A 19,953-nucleotide genomic window follows, 5' to 3' on the forward strand; every position below is an offset into this window, starting at 1 on the left:
CAACACCCTTGACAAACACAAATCTAGTAAACTAGATTTCCCTCACTTACTATCTCCTCCAGTCCAGGAGAGGGAATAACAACAGAATGAATCTAGCAGCAGAGATGGAAATAAAGCTTTTTGCAGCAGCTGAGAGAGAGCTGTATCTGGCAGCTTCAACTCCAAAAGCCCGAACTTCAACCAGTGAAAGCAAAACTAAAACTCTTGGTCTGTGTGAGCCTGACTTCATTCACTCCTGCTTCTTTTGTCTAATGAGAAAAGGCCCAAAGCTATTTTACTCTGCTTTCCATGGAGCAGACACCTTGGCACCAGGCTTACAACACCCCTCCAACAGAAACAGGACAGAACAAATCCGTCCTCAAGGTGCGTATCATCACACTTGCGAGATACACATGAAATATTTGAAGGATTATCCACACTGACAAACCCAACAGCTGCTTGAACATGGATGTGTACCATTATTCATAATATGGGTGTGCAGGAAATAATTTTCACCCATACACCTCTTTGGTATCATAAGTAAGATTTTAGATGCTTTTTAGATTCTGTAAGGTAAACTAAAATCCGACGTAAGATTTTCACTTTTGATTCACCTTAGTGTGTTTGGTTCTGGCTGAGGGCCATCTAGGAAGAGTTGCTTTTCGCAAAATCAACCCTCCTCCGCTCCCTGAAACCAGCAGGTATGCACTGCCTTGCATGTCCACATGCTCCCTCAACATCTTGCCATGCAGTCTCTTCGATATATGCTCTTGTAGAGAACTGAGACTGCATGCTTCCATTCTTCCTGAACTTGCTCCCAGGATAAATCCTTCCCAACATGCGCCTGTGTTTTGCATTCTGGCCGTGTAAATGTCACTGACTAGTACTTATTGCTCATCTTGTGTTGACTCTGAAAAGATGATGGTCAGCTGCCTCTTTGTATAAGTTCAGTCTGGTTGAAAAGATTTTCTGTTACTTGACTTGTGATTGAATGTGGACCGAGGGGGGCAGTAGGTAAGCAGGCTGGGTTTGCCCTGCATTTTTGGAACCAGAACATGTCTGGGCAATATTATTGGCCGATACCAGCTCTGGATGTGACTGGTTCTGCAGCACAGTTTCCAGCATTGCAGCTTTGGTGTTCTGCCTTGGCTGAATTTGGTGCCTCTAGTCCTTACTTGCTGTTATTTATTGTGAGGAAAATTGATTGAAGACTGATGTCTGTGCTGCTGGAGACCTGGAAAGGAGGTCACTGTCACTGTGCTCCTTGATATGATGGCTGAAGATGGTTGAAAATACCTCAGCCTTGTTGTTTGCACAGGCGTGCTGTGCTTTGGCCTCAGATGATCGAGATGCGTGTTCTCTGACTGCACCAGTTGGTTTTTGAATTGTCTGCTACCACTCATTCTGTGACAAGACTGCAGAGCTTTTGGTTTGCGGATCATTTTGCTCTGTCTGTGGCATGCTGCATTTACTGTTGAGCAAGCATGTCGCCTAGTGCAGCTTTGCCAATTTGGCATTTTCACCTTTTCTGCAGTGACTTGATACAGCTTCCTGACTTGCTCGTCCATTTGTCAGTCAGCCACATGGCACGCAGAATGGCCCATTTCCTTCCCTGAATCCTTGAGGATTATAGAGGAGCAGTTTCATGGTCACCATCATTGAGACCACGTCGGTTTTTATTCCACATTGATGAAATACATGTAACACCCTGTGTGTATTGACTGGCCAGGGGAACCACAGAGAACCCGAGTTCACTGATTGGGGGTGTTAATCTGGTCTAAAACGGGAGCCCTGGCTGACAGAGAGAAATAGGAGAGTCAGAGGTTCTACTCACTCTGAGACCTAGCTCTGAGGAAGCTGGATTTCTGTCCAGGATTCTCCATGTGCAAATAAAGGGTAATATCGTGACAGGATACCGGCCTCTCTGGAGTTATTTCATCTTGCTGCAGGGTGATGAGTCAAAGTCGAGTCTCTGGCATATGCAGTCTAATCGTCTAAATAGCTTGTCCAACAATATGACCACTGTCCTGTAATTCTCAAACCATTTAATGTACTGCATGTGTGTACATTTATCTGTAATTGCAATGTGGAATGTATTGGGGTGGGAACAACCTGTAGCCACTCTCCCTGTTATACTCTATACTCTCAACATACTGATGGGATAGGAATGATCCTCAACCAGTTCTTGTCCTCGTAATACAACAGCAGTTTACTGAGACAGTGCAAACAGCCCAGACTGCAAATGTGTCAACAGATCACCGTACATGGAGACAGAAGCAAAATGTGCAACTGGATTCAGTTGTAAATCAGTGATTATCTTGCGCGTGACAGCAGATTCTGAAAGTTCCTTTTCATCCTGTTTACTCACATAGCTACAAGCGATGAAGCTGTTGTTCAATGTCACTGCCTCACATTGCTCCTTTGTCAGATCAATTCTGAATGTCAAAAATTAGAAAAGGAATTCATTGGAGAACAACATGCACTGCAGCAATCAGATTGGTGGCAGCAGCACCTACACAGAGAGACCCAGAGATGGACAGTCAGACAGATGCTCATGCACACACCCACACAAGCACACAGGCACCTGTTCTCACAGACATAAACACACGCAGAGCCCTGACAGGAATGGTGAAATTGTGGGCCTTCGGGTCTTGTGTGCCAGTCCACAGGTCTCCCTTTGTTTTGGCTGGCTCCAAAACTTGAATGAATGGTCCTGTGTTGAACCCACACTCATTCTGCCACCAGGAATCCGGGGTTCCGCTGCCACCTCGATGCCAGGAGTCCTTGCTTTGGGCCTACTGCACCCAGCAGTCCCTGGCTCTGCTGCCAGACCAGGCTGCCACTGCCACTGTCTTGCTGAGAGTCCTGCCCTCCTTTTGAGATACTGCCTTGCTGCCACCACCCACCTCCGATTGACAGAAGAGCTTTGCTGCCACTGCCAGTGCCAGCCTCGAACGCAGGCTGCCACTGCTTCCGGTCACTGTGAGGAGCCATGTGTGCTGCCATTTCTGACCACCAGGAGGTGGCACTGCTCCAGTTATCGCGCTGATTTTGCCAACAAACCGGCAGCAGAAACCTCCACAAGAAAAAGCGAAGGGGGAGAAAAAAAAATAGATAAGGAGCAGAAGTAAAAATAAGAAAAAGGGAAGAAAGCATGCAGGAGTGAATGAACCCCAGGCAGGAGCCTGCATGCAGCCCTACTACTCTGCTGCCATGTTGAATCGCTCACTGAGATTCCAGACTTCTCTCTTTATCTTTCGGGTGTTTGCCTGTTTGCTTAGAGTCCCCAAGCAGTGGAATTGCCCTGTTAAAACACCGTCCCTTTCTGCCCTGCGTTAAGACTTTTCTCAAGACCTTCTACTGTACTAAAATGTCCTTATATGGCTCAGTGTCAAAGCTTGTTTCATACCACTTCTGCGAAGCGCTGTGGGGCATTTTACAAATTTAGAATTGTTATCGGACTGCAAGTTGTTGTTCACCGAGTTCTGTCAGTTTTGTTGAGCACCACTGGGGCTCCATAGCTGCTCCATAACTTGTGGCAAAGTATAGCCTCGCAGAACTCTTGCAACAACTTGCAGCACAAGTTTAGATGTTGCAAAGCTATTGAATCATATCCAATAACCACGGTCCATGATTGATGCGGTGTCACAGCCTGGTAACTCTTGAAGGCGAGAACCACACAATAAGCAATGCTTAAACAACTTGAATAGTGAGCTATCATTTCACAGATGTGGACTCTGAATAGATTTTACACTGGATTTGGATTTCACTTGTGCACAGTTTGAAGGAATCACCAGGATAGCGATTTGAGGAGGCAGGTTAATGGACCAAGTCCATTTATGTCTTTTGTCATCTAAAGGATGGCCGTTCGCGTTGTGTCCACATGAGAAAACTGCACATCACCTCAGACATGCATGTTGCTATCAGGCGGTCACTTTTGTGCCTGTTTCAGAGTTGGCCATAGTTCAGAGAACCTGACTATCAGTCATTGATTACAAAGTGTGGATTTTAGTAGTGCACAGCAGTTTGATCACCAGAGAGCTGCAAGAGGAACTTGCTCTTACAGGATACAATCAGTGACAAAAAATCATTGGATGTGTCAGTGACCCATATCTTTTTTTATAAGTGTACTGTCATGCTTCCCTTGACCAGCATCACCAGGACATTTGACTATTCATTTATCTCACTGTGATGATGAAAGAGAAAAAGAGCTTTGCGTGATTTGATGGGGAAATCTCTTCAACATCTTTTACAAGATTCAAGTCTCCAACGTCCCACCTATACTCATGCTGACAGTCACATTCAGCCAATAATGACATCCCTGTTAGAATGCTTGTAGAGAGTCTGTATTCATAGAGACTATAGGTAGTTCTCCTATAATGTGGTAGTTGCATTCTTGTCTGACATCTTGCTGAAGAAAATCGGGCTACAGAAGATCATCATAGAAAATCGAGTTCTAGGGAAATCTCTGTACATGTACAGTAGAAAGTTCATGTTATCCAAACAGCACCCACCATTCATCAGTTGCATTACAGCCAATGTGCATTAATGAAGCACGTGTTATAGCTGAACTAACTGGAGGAGCAAGAGGAAATCACTTAGCTCTTTAACCTTGCTTCGCCACACAATATGATAGTGGCTGATCTTCTGTCTCAATGCTGTATTTCTGCTTTCACTTCAAACCTTTCAATGCCTTTAACAGCTGTATTTTTGAATATATTCAGTGACTTGGCCTTCACCGCCTTCTGCGATAGGGAATTCCACAGGTTCATTCACCTTTGGCAAAAGAAATGTTTCCCCATCTTTTGTCCTAAATGGTCTACGCTGCAACCTGAGACAGAGACACCTAATTCGGGACTCCCCAACCAGGAGAAACATTCTCCTGCATCTAGTTTGTCTGCCCTGTTAGAATTGTATATCTTTCAATGAGATACCCTCTCATCTTCAAAACTTGAGTGAATGTAGCCAAAGCAATGAACCTCCGTTGCTGTACCTCCCTGTCCTTTCTTCCGTCAGGAGACCAACTTAACACAGTACTCCCAAGTGTGGTCTCCCTGAAGCCCTGCAGGAAGACATTGCTACTGCTGAAGTGGAATCCTCTTGCAATGCAGCTCAGTGTTCTAATTGCTGCCATGGGCTGTTATTAATGCAATGGTAGTGCCCCTACCTCTGATTCATAGGACCTGGTTCAAGACCCACCTGCACCAGAGGTGAGTAATAACATTTGTTTGAGCAGGCCGGTTTGAAAAGGTTTTCTGTTTGCCCTGCCAATTCCTTGCTGCACCTGCTTATCTACTGACTTGGGTGTACATGCAAACCTTTGTACATCCATATATCCCACTATGCCCTGATTTAAGTCATACTCTGCTTTTCTGTTTTTCATATCATAGTGTAGAACAGAAGTTTAACATTTCCCCATGTTCTATTGCATCTGGTGTATGTCCCCCCCCGCCCAAGCTTGTCCAAATCAAGGTGACCCCCCCCCCCCCCCCCCCCCACACATTGGCAAGTAACTGGAGATCATTGACGTTCTGCAAAAAGAAGCACCTCATTGTATCTAACCTAGTTCTAAGTTTACATTACTTGAAGTCATGTTCCCTATTCTACCAAAAATTATCTGGAATCCACCAGGACCAAATGTCATACTTCTGGCTGTTTAATTTAGATCTTTAAAATAAGTCTGTGTTTTGGTCTTTCTAAAGTTTAAAAAATCCTTTTGACTGGTGACCTTGAAACTAAGGATCCTCATAGAAGCCTTTTTGGAGATTTAGTCAAGGGTCTGCATATACTATATCACAAAAGGATTCAAATTTGATGTGATAATCTCGCAATCTTTGACTTTAGAAAGGACATTTCTAGCTTCCTGTTTCATTGTTTTTGCGAGACATGAAAATGTTTGTAGCTTTAAAGTTACTGTGTCACATTGGTTTGAGGCCATCACTCACTCGTGTGTGATCGCCTCTGGTCAATCTCCCATTTTGAAATCTTGAAGACACAATCTGTTTGGAATTAACCAACCCAAGTGTATGTTCTAACAGTGATCTACATTAAGAATCATGTGTCAACCCTGGTGCACACACCTGCATGAACTGTGTTCTATGTTTGAAGGAGATAAAACCATGAGAAACAGGAACAGAAGTAGACCATTCAACACTTGGAACCTGCTCTGTTATTCAACAGGATGATGGCCTACCCAACATTTCTCACATCCACCTTCATGTCACGCATAAGCTCGCAAACAGTTTCATTACTGTCTTGATCCAGGTGGTAGACCAAGATGTGGGTTTCCCATTCTGAATAGGCTCCCTGCATAGCAACTGTTAACAACCGATTACTGTCTCCATGAGGCAAATAAGATTCACAGCCACTTCAGGACCTGAGTAATCAAGTGTTATGTATGTCCTTTGGAGGTCTTAACATTCAATGTTGACATGGCGTCCAACATGTGTTAACTTGGGAAGGTTTTCAAATATTTCAATAAGGTTGGTGCAAGAGATGTTTCTCCCTTGACACTATGCATGTATACAGTGCGACATTTCGTTCTTGGTCAAGTTGCTTGTGTTATTCACCACTGATAATCCTTTCTTATGCACCAAGCTTAACATGTGAGCCTGTATTTCCAGGGTTTGGAAAAGGATGGGTTACACATGGGCTTCTTTCCAGTCACTGACACTGATGCCAGACAGCAGCCTCCTGCGTAATGCATCAAAGTGGCTCCCGCAGCACTTGTGGATGAATGCCAGCAACCACAATTTAGAAATCTTAATTCTTATTAAAAAGTCGTCTGCATTTCCTTTGACACATCTGATGTGAGCATCAGCTTTTCGGTATGGTATTGATTACCCAGCATCAGCATCAGTACTGGATGCTGATGCAAAGGAACTATTTAAAATGTCTGCCCTATCTAGGGAACTTTGTCTGATAGCTTAACCTTCACTCTGATGTCCTTCATGGTTCTTCAGCATTCTGTGTTCTATGTTCATGCAGAGACAATGATCACCCGAAGGGGGGCTTCGAGTGAACTGTGTCCCAGACATAGCAATGTAGTAACCTCCCAGCTGTTAAAACACAGGTTGCTAACTTGCCCTAACAGCTAGGGATGCTGGGTATATTGGTTAAGTAAAACTTTTAGATCACAAAACCCACACATCAGAGCGCAAACACAGTAGCCAGATGCTCATGACCTTATAATGGTGTAAAAGGTAACAGTTGGCTTAACAACTGATCTGCAAAGCTAAGGAGGGCCCAGGCAGAAAGGCACCAGGTTCTGCTGAGAAACAAGCAGTAGCAAGCCATCCAAATGATGAACAGTGTTTCAATTATGATAGCCCTGATGGGCTACAATTCTAGAAAGTTAGAGAAAACCATCCAAAAAGGCATAAAAACAGGGTACCTGCAGTCCAAGCTCTCTTGACCACTTTGTTGAATCTTCTGGAGGCCTTCTGAGGAGTCAAGCATGCCAAGAGGCAGAGATCAGCTGACCATCCAGAGGGGAAGGGAGAAAGCAGCTTCACCCCAGAGATAGAGCGACTGCATCAATCGACAAGAGACTTGGGAAGTGTTGTAACCTGAGGGGGCCAAATAGGATTGGGGACAGTATGTTCAGTATTAAAAGTTATTGTAACTTCTTTCTTGATAAAGTTGAGACTGTTTTGCATTGTTACTAGCTTGTGTTCGGAATGATCTGACTGATTTGGTATGGTGGGATACTTGGGCAAATCCTTTGCTAACATTCTGTTTGAAGTTGTCTGACTTGCTTTAAGGAGGAACCAGACAACAGCCATCATTCAAAATGTGAAAAACAAGAACAAACTGTTGCAATGTTCACCCCAAAGTTACCATATAATCAATTTATATGTCTCTTAAAATTATTTTTGTCAAAACACGATATGACATACGAGTACTGTATTAACACATGTGGAGCACTTCTTGTGTTCTTGATGTCTGCGTTTATTTTGTTTACTTGCTTTTTATTCCTCTTGCCCGTATTATTTTAGCATCTTAAAAATTTTGATTCTCGTACCACAGAGGGAGTCCATTCGGTTCATTGTGCTTCTGCCAGTTCATGTTTTGTGTTCACGACTTTGCTGTCTTCATTTCAAATTTTCAGCATCTGCAGTATTTTGCTTTTTATCAGATTGGCCGATCTTCTGAGCAGCCTGAATGGAAAATGAGGCCAAGCGATAGAAAATCATGAATCCTTCAATGCTCATCTACATTCAGAGTTCACCATTGTTTCCTTTTTCTGCAGGGTTACTGGAGGAGAGCTTTTTGAAGACATTGTAGCCAGAGAATATTACAGTGAAGCAGATGCAAGGTAAGTTGTTGAATCAGTCATTTTTAGCTTCAGTGTAAGATTTTGGGTTCTACCCGATTGTACATCAGACATCATGGTCACTTCATTCTGCCTGTGCCAGAAAAGATCACTTTATGACTGGCTTAACACAAATTCAGTTTTGCTGTTGTGTGAATCCTGGTTGGATGGAGTGGATGTTTCTTGTAAACCGCTTGGATCCTGTCAGTTATACACACTTCATGGAGAATGCTCACTCTTACCATTGGGCCCAAACTGATTGGACACCTTTCTGAGACTGACGGGCAGAAATCAGGCTGACTATCAAATGGGTAGTTATTCCTGTCACAGTGGATAACTTCTTCATAACATTGTGTATATGCCAGAGAAACTTTTCATCTGGCTCTCCTGTGTTTGCTTGGTTTGCTTTCCTGGTTTGAATCTCAATGAGTTGAAAGATTCAACCAGCTACGTCTTTGCGTCTCTTGAAATAACTTAAACTTGTCAGTGCTTAATGGTCTTCCCGGAGAAATCACAAGCCACTGTGTGGCTGAGTTATAAACTCGTTAATATAAAGAGCAGTCCTGACAATACAAGGGGAAAGAAGCTGTGGATTTGAGCAAAAAAGTGTCCCATCCAGTCCATTGGACTTAACAAAGATCTGTGTAACCCACCTCCTTAAACTCTGTATATTAGTTCATGGCATTAGCTGTTTTTAAGAATGCATTCCTTATTCTGTGAAGACTTTGAAAGAAATTGCTAATTAATCCTAAATTTATGAACAGTCCCATCCCCATTCACTTTTAACGATGTGAACTGCCGGTAAGCACACAGGGCTGTGTGCTGTCTGTACTGGCCAAACTGAGAGGCGCTTGGTGAAATGTAGCATTCAACTTGAAAGCTATGAATATTGCTCAAGTTATAACTTATAAGATGTGACTCCCTCTATGTGCTAAATCCCATGTCCCGATGAGATATTGTATGTCGTTATAAGATGTTGAAAGGGTGTTCGTTTCCTCCAGCTCCCCAAAAAGACAGGCATATATCCTTCATTCCAACCAAGCCCCAGATGAGAATTGTAAAGAGGGAAAGACCATGATGTCTGTGGAAAGTGCTTTCTTTTGTAATCTTTATCTCACAGCAGTGATCCTGTTAAAGCACACGATTTGGACAACAGCACAACAGACCTTTGGGGTTTATGGGAGTTGATAGATGAAGATTTGAAGAACAATCAACTGCAGGCCTGAAACAGGATTCCATCAATTAAAATGAAAGTTTATGCCTTCCCCCAAAAAAATACCCTTGACTGTTCCTGGAAGGGAAAGAAATCTGTTGGCTGAACACGTGCTGTTAAGATGCTGGGTTGAGGCTGATAGGGGTTCTCTGGGATGGTAATATCTTGGCCACTTACTGATGGGACATGTATTAAATTGGTATTAGAGATAATGGGAACTGCAGATGCTGGAGAATCCAAGATAACAAAGTGTGAAGCTAGATGAACACAGCAGGCCAAACAGCACCTTAGGAGCACAAAAGCTGGTGTTTTGGGCCTAGACCCTTCATCAGAAAAGCGGAATGGGGCGAGGGTTCTGAATAAGGAAAGACGTGGAGGCGGGCCAAAGATGGATAGAGGAGAAGATAGGTGGTGAGGTGAGCGTATGTACGGAGGGGGTAGGTCAGTCCGAGAAGGACGGACAGATCAAGGGGTCAGGATGAGATTATCACCTTCTCCCACCTCAAACCGCACCTCAATTTCCTACCTATTAACCTCAACTCCAAAAATCTGTTGATTTGAGTCTTCAAAGTACTCAAGGACTGGCTGAGCTGGGAGGTGGCTTGTAAAATCTGAGGCACAGACTCAAAGGAAGGACAGTCCTTCAGGACTGACAAGAGAATGAATATTCTCAGCCAGAGGGTCATAAATAGGTGGAATTCTCTACCACAGGGGCATACACACATGCAACCATGCACATGCAAAGCAGGATTCGGTCATTTGACATTTCCTGATTTTAAGATCTTATGGAAAAGTCTGTAAAACTATACTGTGCCAATGAGTCTTGATTTGGATATCAGGACAGGTGCGTCAGGATGATAGGTGTTCAACGTGCAAGTTTCTGCTTAGAAATGAGAGAGTTCAGAAATGTGCCCAATTCAGACACATCAAGTAGCATGATAGTGTCGAGATGGGGAAGGCATTACTTAGAAAGGTGCTTTCCCCAACCACTCTTCAAGCTTCAGGGACGTTCTGATTATCTGCCATATTTTAAAGGTATTACGATTTGCAAGGTTAAAAATGAGTTCACACTGGTATTGTAATGTTCCCTTTGGGAGTTACACCCAGTGTAAATTTCAGTTGAGAGTTTGTGGCTGTCAGATTGTATTGGATGCTTTTTCAGTTGATTGGAGACCCCACACACACAGTGATTTAGCCTCGAATCTATGCCTTAATGACCTTGCACTGATGTCACTCATTAACTGTATGTCTTGTTCAAGCACACATATTGTTGTTTAAGATGGAATATGGCAAATCTGCCAGTGATGATCTGATCTTGTCTGCTTACATTGAACTAGGCAAATAAAATTAAAGGCAATATAAATGCTATTAACAGGATCACTGCTTCAAGGGACTGTCCACGATGGTGACTATTTTCATTAGGTTTAACAACTGAGTTTGTGAGAAATGTTAATTATTTTCTGTTTGGTCATCAACTTTTGGGGAAGGGGAGGGTCAAGAAGTGTCAAATGAGGGCACTTGACAATGTGGATGGTCCCTTAAATCTCGGTAAATGTTTGGTGAGATCAGGGGACTGGGCTGTCTCTCCTGTTCTTGGTCTGTTGGTCAAGGTTTTGAAAGATTCTGTAGCACAACACATTAGCCTCTGCTTTATAATTTTAATCTCATTCTTTCTGCACCTCAAGCTCTTCCTGTGTGTTTTTATTGTGCTTGCACATGTTTACATCTGTGATGACCTCAATTCTGAATGTGTTCTGTGCCAGTTTTCCCTTTTGTCTCTAATGTTATGAAAAAGAATATTTTTATTTTAATTGTGAGTGAACTTTGGAGGAAGACTAAGGTAATTTCTGATGTTTTGACTCTCCTAAATTTGTGCTTAACTCAGTTTAATTCACGGTTTGGGGATGTATCACTCAGGTAGAAGAGGAAGGAAATAGGCTGTTGTATTTCTTCAAACTAATTCACAAAATGGTTTAAGTTAGCTATGAGGAAGTAAAAGCTGAAAGTCATTGAGAAAAATGAAACCTTTCCCAAAACTATTGTCAGGGGACGATTCACAATATGTGGAGTTAGCAGAATAAACCTTGATGGCTGGGTTTATAACTGTTCAGATTTGGTAATTGTATCTGTCCATCTCGGACATCCTTCCTCACCCTGTTGAAATAAACTTTGCTCCACAAGTGGTTGAAGTTTCTGGTGCTGGAAATGCATTGACCTGTGACCACATGTTCATAATACATGCACATTCTTAAAGCTGTTCACAGGCATTTAGAGCAACGTGCATGTTGGGCTCTCTGGCCCTGGAGTTCCTCAGGTGTTCTCATTGCGATTGCACCACTCACCAAGATGATGTGACAAATCAGCTAACTTCTATTATCTGAGTCATCACAAACGTTTGCAGCTGGCCGCTTGTAATGGAAGCAAGTCCAGCAATGGTCCAGCCCTCATGGGAGCCAACCACGAAGGAGGAGTTTACTGAGGGGCTCTGTCCCCCTGTTAACATGAACCTGCACCATGTCCTTCATTTTCAGCTGACTTCATGGGCAGACTTTCCAATCTTTCATACTTTTTTTTTATACTGAGTTTGCTGACATTTGTATGTGTCAAAGTTCTCTCAGCACCCTTTGCTGCTTTGCTAAACCAGTGGATTTTAATTCCTTTTCAAGTTGGAGTTGAGATATAATCTAGAGACAGAGATGTACTTTATTCATGGATTAATCCTGTTGGAAAAAAAATCAGTGGGAGGGGTTACACTGTGCCTGTGCATTGTCGTGTTCAGTTGTCATCGGTGATAAGATTTACCGGAACAAACCCTGTCCGAGACTGTTTCCCATTTGTTATGCTGGTCTGACATTCCCTGGGCTCCAAAGACCAGAATGAATAGATGGGTTACAGACTGTGACTGCACTATTTGATATTTCTGGTCCATGGAAAGACCAAACTTCAGATCGATTGGTTCATCAGCCAGTTGGTGAGTAAGTGGTTAATGAAATGGGCTCCTGCTTTCTGATGATAATTGACTTATACTTACTTTATACAAGGATTGCAGCACTGTTGTGTATGACTTGGCAGATCTTTGTTTTTAAACAAGGCTGTGTAACAAGTGGGTCGTTAGCCTCATTGGTCCAATACAAGAATGTATGATTTTTTCTTTTCAAAATTGCCTCTCTGAAGCGACAGTCAGCAGTTAGCACAGTTATTACATTTAATTATAATTATTAGACGAGAACAAGATAGTCTTGTGTTTTAGATTGGAAGCGATGGAAAGGCTAAAGGGATTTTGTTTTATATGAAGTGTTCCCCCATCATCATTGTTCTAAATCACAATTTTTACAACCCATTGACAAATGCTGCTTTTATTTGGGGCTGCTGTTCAACGTTTCAGGTCCAACCATGATTTCCAGTGTCTTTTCTCACTGCGCGAGGAGGTCCTGTGTCATTCAGGATCTCAGCTCAACCTCCCAACAAATCTTCAACACCGTTTTTTTGATCAAGGGAGATCGTGGCTTGTTGGCAACATCGCTAGACTAGTAAGGCAGAGGCAGACCCTGATGCTTCAAGAACACAGGATCAAATCCACAGCAATCGGTGGAATTAAAGTTCAGCAACTGAGTTGGAAAAACATTTCTGATTGACACAAATTCTCTGAGGAAGGAGATCTGCCATCGCTCGCCTGTCTGGGCTTACATACAATTCCAGCCCCATGGCAATATGATTGTTCACTGCTCTCCGAAATGGCCCAGTCAGCCACTTCGTTAAAGAACAACAACTGATTGGTAATGAATGCTGAGCTTGCCAGTGACACGAAAGATTGGAAAAGCCTGAGTTACAGGGCTGCTTAAGTTAGCGTTGTCCCCATATCAGTGGGCAAGGGAGAGGGGGTGGTAGGGTTCAAGAGAATTCCCCAGCAAGGGCTCCCAGCTCAGTGGTTGTCAAGCCCAGTAGTGCTGCCGCATCCTTCACTTGTTTCTTTGTTATACATCGGTCTTTCTGTATTCGCACAAAGAGGAAAATGAAGGCCCTTATTTGAATGCAGCTTTCAAGACCTGTTTAGGGTCTTGACAATGTTAGACGGCCAGTCAAGTATGTTTTACTGTGTCGCCACTGTTGCAATGTACAAAGCACACGGCAAGCTCCTACTAACAGGAAATGTGAGAACAGTGACCTAATCTGTTTTAGTGATGTTCTTGGGGAATAACAATTCACAAGCACAGTGGGAAGGATTCATCTACTGTTCTTCCAATAGTCGCACACAGCCTTTTATAGCCACCCGAGGTGGGGCCTCAGTATGACGGCTCATCTAAATACCCGAGGTGGGGCCTCAGTATGACGGCTCATCCAAATACCCGAGGTGGGGCCTCAGTATGACGGCTCATCCAAATACCTGAGGTGGGGCCTCAGTATGACGGCTCATCCAAATACCCGAGGTGGGGCCTCAGTATGACGGCTCATCCAAATACCCGAGTTGGGGCCTCAGTATGACGGCTCATCCAAATCACGAGGTGGGGCCTCAGTATGACGGCTCATCCAAATACCCGAGGTGATGCCTCAGTATGACGGCTCATCCAAATACCGGCAGCTTGCACATTGCAGCACACCCTTGGCCCACATTTTGTGCTTTAGCCTCTCCGACTGCAGTTTGAACCAACAGCTTCAGACTCCAAGTTGAGACTGTTAGTTGCTCAGCCATGGTTGGCTCTGTGATAATCAAAAATCACTTTGCAAGCCCAAAGTACCTTGGAAACAGAAAGACCAGTTGTGGGGATACTCCTGTGATTTTAAGTCGCTTGACACCTGGTTTGGAGAAAAGGTCTAAAGTACAGGTTACAAATCAGTTTTTCTTTAATTGGCAGGAACATTTTTCTATTAAGGAAAGATGGTATTGATGCAGCTAAATTGCTGCTGAGAGCAGACTGAATCCAAGTGGAGCTGACACCCTGTATCTTCAACATGTTTGTGCAGTTTATTATTCTCATACAATCTAATCACAATTCTTCAGGCCAAAAACTTGCAACATAGAAATGTGGGGCTTTCTGTGGCAGAAATGGTTATGAAATACTTTTCAAAGCCCAAAAATCTGTATCAAAATCAGTTTTCACTAAGGACACTATCACCATGAAAATCGTTTCACATCTTTTGGAACAGTTATGCTTGATAACTACTTCAAGCTAGTTTCTCCTCCTCACTCAGTAAAATGCAACATTTCAGCCCATTTGAGCAGTTACCTGGTATCCATATAGTGTCAACGCTTGTTAGACAGCTTCATTCAAATCTTTGAGATATTATATATTTCACACCTGGATGCACTTGTCAGATTGTATCATAAATGTTCTCTCTCTGTGTATATCTGGAAACCACCCACATAAACTTGGAAAGAGTGTAGTTATATCCTTCGCTGGATGTAGAAGTGCCGCGTTGTTGCTCCTGAGTCAGATGGTGATGAGTTCATGCCTCATTCTAGCGCATTTGCAGGCGACACATCCAGTGCAGTGCAAAGTGAGTGCTGCACTTTTGGGAATATTCATGCAGTGTCACATAAAAGACAGCACTGCACTGTTTGAAGAGTTTTCTCAGTGTCCTCAGCCAGTAGATTATCCTGAAGTTTATTTCATTGTTGTTTGTGGAACAAAGACGGTGCTGCAAACAGTTTTCAGATTGTAGGAGCAAACTACTGAAGATGCTGAAATCGGTACTGAAAACACCAAATGCTGGCGATCACAGTGGGGCAGACTGCGTCCATGGAGAGAGAGCACACTAATGTTTCTAGTCTAGGTGACTCTTCATTGGAGCTGATGTGGCTTTTCAGATTGTTGTGATTCCAGCTGCTGTTGTTTAACTGACAAGTCCATCCCAGACTGTGAGCTGGCTTTATAGATCATTTTTGTTCCCATTTTATTGAGGTGTTCTTCAACTGAAGCGAGCATATGATACTGCACTGCGGGTTTGGTTTTAACACTTTTGCGGATGTGCATTACTCAAAAGGCACAAATACAAAATGAAAGAAACCAAGATATTTACCAGCAACACAAGTGTAAAGATTTCAGAGCACACAACACAGTGCAATTCCATTAATCCTGACAGCACCCCTTTGTAGTACTCAAACTCCAGACAGAAATCCCTTCTCAATCACTTGTCTGAGGTAACCTATTTCTGAACAGTTTGAAGCCATCTCCTTCACATGAAGAGATAAGACAATGCGGAGCTGGAAGAACGCAGCAGACCAGACAGCATCATAGGAGCAGGAAAGTTGATGTTTTGGGTGAGGACCCTTCTTCAGAAAAGGGTCCCAACCCGAAACATCAACTTTCCTGCTCTTCTGATGCTGCCTGGCCTGCTATGTTTCTCCAGTTCCACACTGTGTTATCTCTGACTCCAGCATCAGCGGTTCTTACTATCTTTTTCGCATGAAGCTGTTTTTGCACTTTCACCTTCAACCAGAATTTCTGCAAAACTAAATTGAAACCAAAGTCTTTTCTCAAGCTCTTGGCATTCCTGCTCTAAATGCTGTTAAGACTCTGAAGCCTCATGTAGTACCACTATTTACTACATAGGTGAAGAGTCTCCCAATATGGACAAATTCCTATTAGCCTCCAAGAACACGCTTTCTCATACTTTTTTTTAAACAAAGCAGGACTTCAGAAAGTTTACAAGTGAATCATCAAACACTTTCAGTCATACAGGCAAAAACACTAATGCCACAAGTTCAGAATCCAAACTGTGCTATAAATGATGTTACAATGTGTACTCTGGAAGCATGTGGAGAGAGAAACAGAGCTTGTGTTTCGTGCCTTTGAAACTTGCTTTACTCTGTACCCAGACATGAAAATTTGAATGGTGAAAATCAAGACAGTTTAAAGAGGGACACTGGCTTCATGATTGTGCACGTTAGTCCTTTTATTGCTGTTTTCCAACTGCACCCTTCCCCATCCCTTACAACTTTCACTGACCTGAACACACGTGACCTGACTATCTTGTGGCGTTGAATTTAATCCTTTGCACAGATTTTCACAGGCACACTTAGTGGATAAAAATCCCAACTGATATTAAACAACAATGCCTTGATTCTTTAAAGAATTTCACAGGAGATCTGTTCATATACATGTGTTGCATGACCTGCAAATTTGTCATGTATAGCTTTTTTAAACAACCAAGCAATTTGTTGGTAATGAAAAAGCAAGGGAGGCCATTTTGGGCTGCTTTGGAACCAGGACCTCAAAGTTACAAATTATTTGTATCTTTCTTCTCACCTGAGGAGCACGTCATCAGCAGCCGTTTCACCAGTTTGCACACGGAGTTCTGTAGGATCTGATTAGCAGAGTAAAAGATGATTTCACTACTGAACAGTATGGTTATTGTCCACCAGTCCAGTTGAGGGCAGCTTATTCTTGTTTATTGTTTCTGGGACTTTGATGCTTCAATTTTTCCATTTCCCACATCGACACCTGATGGAAGGAGAGCCCTGAAAGGGAGGGGCGAGTGGATGGAGAAACAGCATTGCATTTGATCATCTTTGCCTCAGAGGATGGTTTTGTATATTCAGGCAATTGGGAGCAATCATCTCTGCAGCGCAGATCATTTCCTCATCAGCCTGTTGAGGGAGGTATTAGTAGGCAGGTCTGGAGCAGCTGGGACTTGTCACTCAGAGGTAGGGACGAAGACGACTGTGCCGGAAGAGCATGTGTCTTGGGTGGATGACATCCATCCAGTAGTGATTCCACCCTATGATCAGAGACACTTCAGTATCAGTGAACACAGCCTCCCAGCCTCACTACCCGTTAGCCAGATAAGATGAGAAAGTGATTGTTTTGCTTTTACTTTGCATGAGAAAGGCTGCGAAAAGAGGCAGTGCTTGAACTCAGAGAAAAGTTTAAATGAGTTTGAGATTCTTTCAACTGGATACTTTGTTTGGATTTAGCTAGCCGGGAATTATTTGGCTATTTACTGGGATCTTGGGTGAGTGATACAAGAATGCAAAAAGCCTGGAAAATCTGAGCCAAACGGGCAGCATCTCTGGGTAGAAACTGAGTGAACATTTCAGATTGATAACCATTTCACCAAACTGTGCGTCATTCTTTTCTCTCAACCGATGCTGTCTGATTTGCTGAGTTTTCCCAGATTATTTTGTTCCTATTTGAGCTTTCCACAGTTTTTTGGGGTTTTTTATTTAAGACTATGTCAGTGGATGACGTTGTTTGAAGCTTCACTGCCTTGCTGTTATGAGTCATAGCAGTCAGAAATTACCTTATAACTGGTTCCACGCTTTGTGTTCTTGCTAGATTTCATTTCTTGTTTAATTGTGTGAGGCCTCGAGTCAAAGAACTGTGAGTTGCCACTAGGCTGTCCTGGAAGCTGCTCTTGACACCATGTGGATGTCTGTGTGCCAATAAAACTGTCCGTTTCTTCCTCCTCTTGTGACGATTCTCCTCTTCACATCCACGACATTCACTAGTCCTTTGGTTCTCCCCCTTCCTCTCCTTACCACTCCCCTTTCCCCCACTTGTCTCTCCTTGTCCCGCTTTGTTTTACAGTCACTGTATTCATCAGATTCTAGACAGTGTTAATCATATTCACCAACATGACATAGTTCACAGGGACCTGAAGGTCAGTATTTTCTAACATTTACAGGAATGAAGAAAAAGAACCAAAAAATAAAAATAATGATACGCTTGAGTCTAAAATTGTATCATGTTTACAGGTGCAGAGTTCCTTCTGCCTCTGGTTATCGTTTGTCCTCTTTTGTGTTGTTACTTTACTTTTGTTGACCTACTTTGCATGGCTCTCACTACCATTCCCAAAAGTCTCTCGGGTTCTTGGCTGTGTCAGGCAATCGAAAGGAAATCGATCAGGAAAATTCTAACAATCAGCAGTCCCCTTTCCCCTAACCACTCCTCCTGCTTTCCACCTTTCCCACACAGTTCTCTCATCGTGTGTGCTAGGTCAAAAAATTGAAATTGTTTTGCAGTGAAAGTTTGCTGCACATATTGGAAACAGAATGCCCACCCCCACACACCCTGTCATATTCAACATAAAAAATATGGTTTTGGAAAATGTTGCCCCCTCATGACCTTTGAGACTTCAAGGACACGAATGCACTTCCACCCCTCCCACCCTTCTTGAGTCTGTCATGCTTTATTGCTCTTGACAATGTTCTTTAAGAGAAGCACAGACTGGTTTGTGGCCAGGGCCAAGCACGAGCTTAGAACCACTTTCACCTCCTCATGGCAGCTTCAACATCTGAGACTCCGCTCAACCACTCTGAAGTGAACAGGGCACTCAATGCCAATACTGGGGTCAGACTACACACCACTGCGGGTCAATGGTGGATTATTTACAGGCGCTGAAGTCAATCATGCGGTGAGATTACAGACCGCTATGAGTCATTTGGGGGAGTGGGCAGGTGGTGTTTGAAGTGCAGGCACTATCAGTTAACATTGGGATCAGACTGCAGGATGTTGACCATCAACAGTTAAGTCGTACGGTAGGGTGTACTGTGTTCTTTTGACCTTTGCAGTTAGCGCTTGATATCTGTGAAACATGGATTAGGCACTATTTCTGCTCAAGCTGAGGGCAGGGATGGGGCAAGGTGGCACAGGACAAGGTGAAATAGTGTTTCTTTCTTCAGCGCAATATAAATTTGATAACCTACTGGTTTTCTTGAGTCGAATGCATAATGCCCTGCAAGTAACCGAAATGCTGATTCCCATCAGCTGACAGAGGGTGACTCTATCGATTACTGAAAAGGTTTATTATTAGGAGACCTTTTTCACCGTGGGATATGATATTTATTGAATCGTCTATATCCTCAAATTTGAATAATTCCTGTTCTCCTCCCCCGCCCCAGCCCCCAGCCGATGAAAGGACCAGACCTTAAACGTCAACTCCCCTGCTGCTCTTGATGCTGCCTGACCTCCTGTTTTCCTCCACATCCACACTGTATTGATTACAGTATCTTGATATTCACTTTGTTAAAATCATTAGGAGAGATTTTTCATTGTTCCTTTTCCTTGATAATATTTTTGAAGATCAATCAGTATTTTTGAGATTCAAAGCGATGAACAGTTAATATCAAGAATCTGATGATCAGTGTTGAAAGAGGACTTGTTTCGGTATGATTTCATCCCCAGGCTAACGTAGCTTTCACCTCCTGTCATGAACATCCTGCAACACTTGACTGGTCTCACTCCCTTGGGATTCTTGCAAGTGCTCAGAACAGTTAGTCTCCCAGTGGTTGACCCCTCCTTTGGATGCTTTATGAAAAAAGTAAGATGCAAGTCCCAGAAATTATCAAGGCCAATGTATCATAGTCCATCCGGCTACAAATCATATTTATTCAATTAAAAGATAATATAAAAATGAGTGTTAAATGCCCTTTTAAATGAATGCAGTTGTTAATTTTCTTTTTCAAGCTTATCATGGAATCCCTGCAGAATAGAAGCAGGCCATTCGG

General features: G+C 43.0%; 1 protein-coding gene across 40 annotated transcripts in view; it reads left to right on the plus strand.

The window, feature by feature from the left end:
* The window catches only part of LOC125448018 (calcium/calmodulin-dependent protein kinase type II subunit beta), a 246,823-nt gene that overhangs the window by 112,038 nt on the left and 114,832 nt on the right, over positions 1-19,953 (plus strand). For 24 of the 40 annotated variants that reach the window (XM_048522903.2, XM_048522909.2, XM_048522910.2 and 21 more), the window contains exon 5: positions 8,231-8,296. In XM_048522903.2, the coding sequence (XP_048378860.2) occupies positions 8,231-8,296 (66 nt within the window). Of the gene's footprint in view, positions 1-8,230; positions 8,297-18,034; positions 18,108-19,953 lie in introns of those variants that run through there. The other 16 variants (XM_048522902.2, XM_048522904.2, XM_048522905.2 and 13 more) reach the window with 2 other exon arrangements.

The sequence above is a fragment of the Stegostoma tigrinum genome, chromosome 40, assembly GCF_030684315.1.
Source record: "Stegostoma tigrinum isolate sSteTig4 chromosome 40, sSteTig4.hap1, whole genome shotgun sequence".
Taxonomy (NCBI): domain Eukaryota; kingdom Metazoa; phylum Chordata; class Chondrichthyes; order Orectolobiformes; family Stegostomatidae; genus Stegostoma; species Stegostoma tigrinum.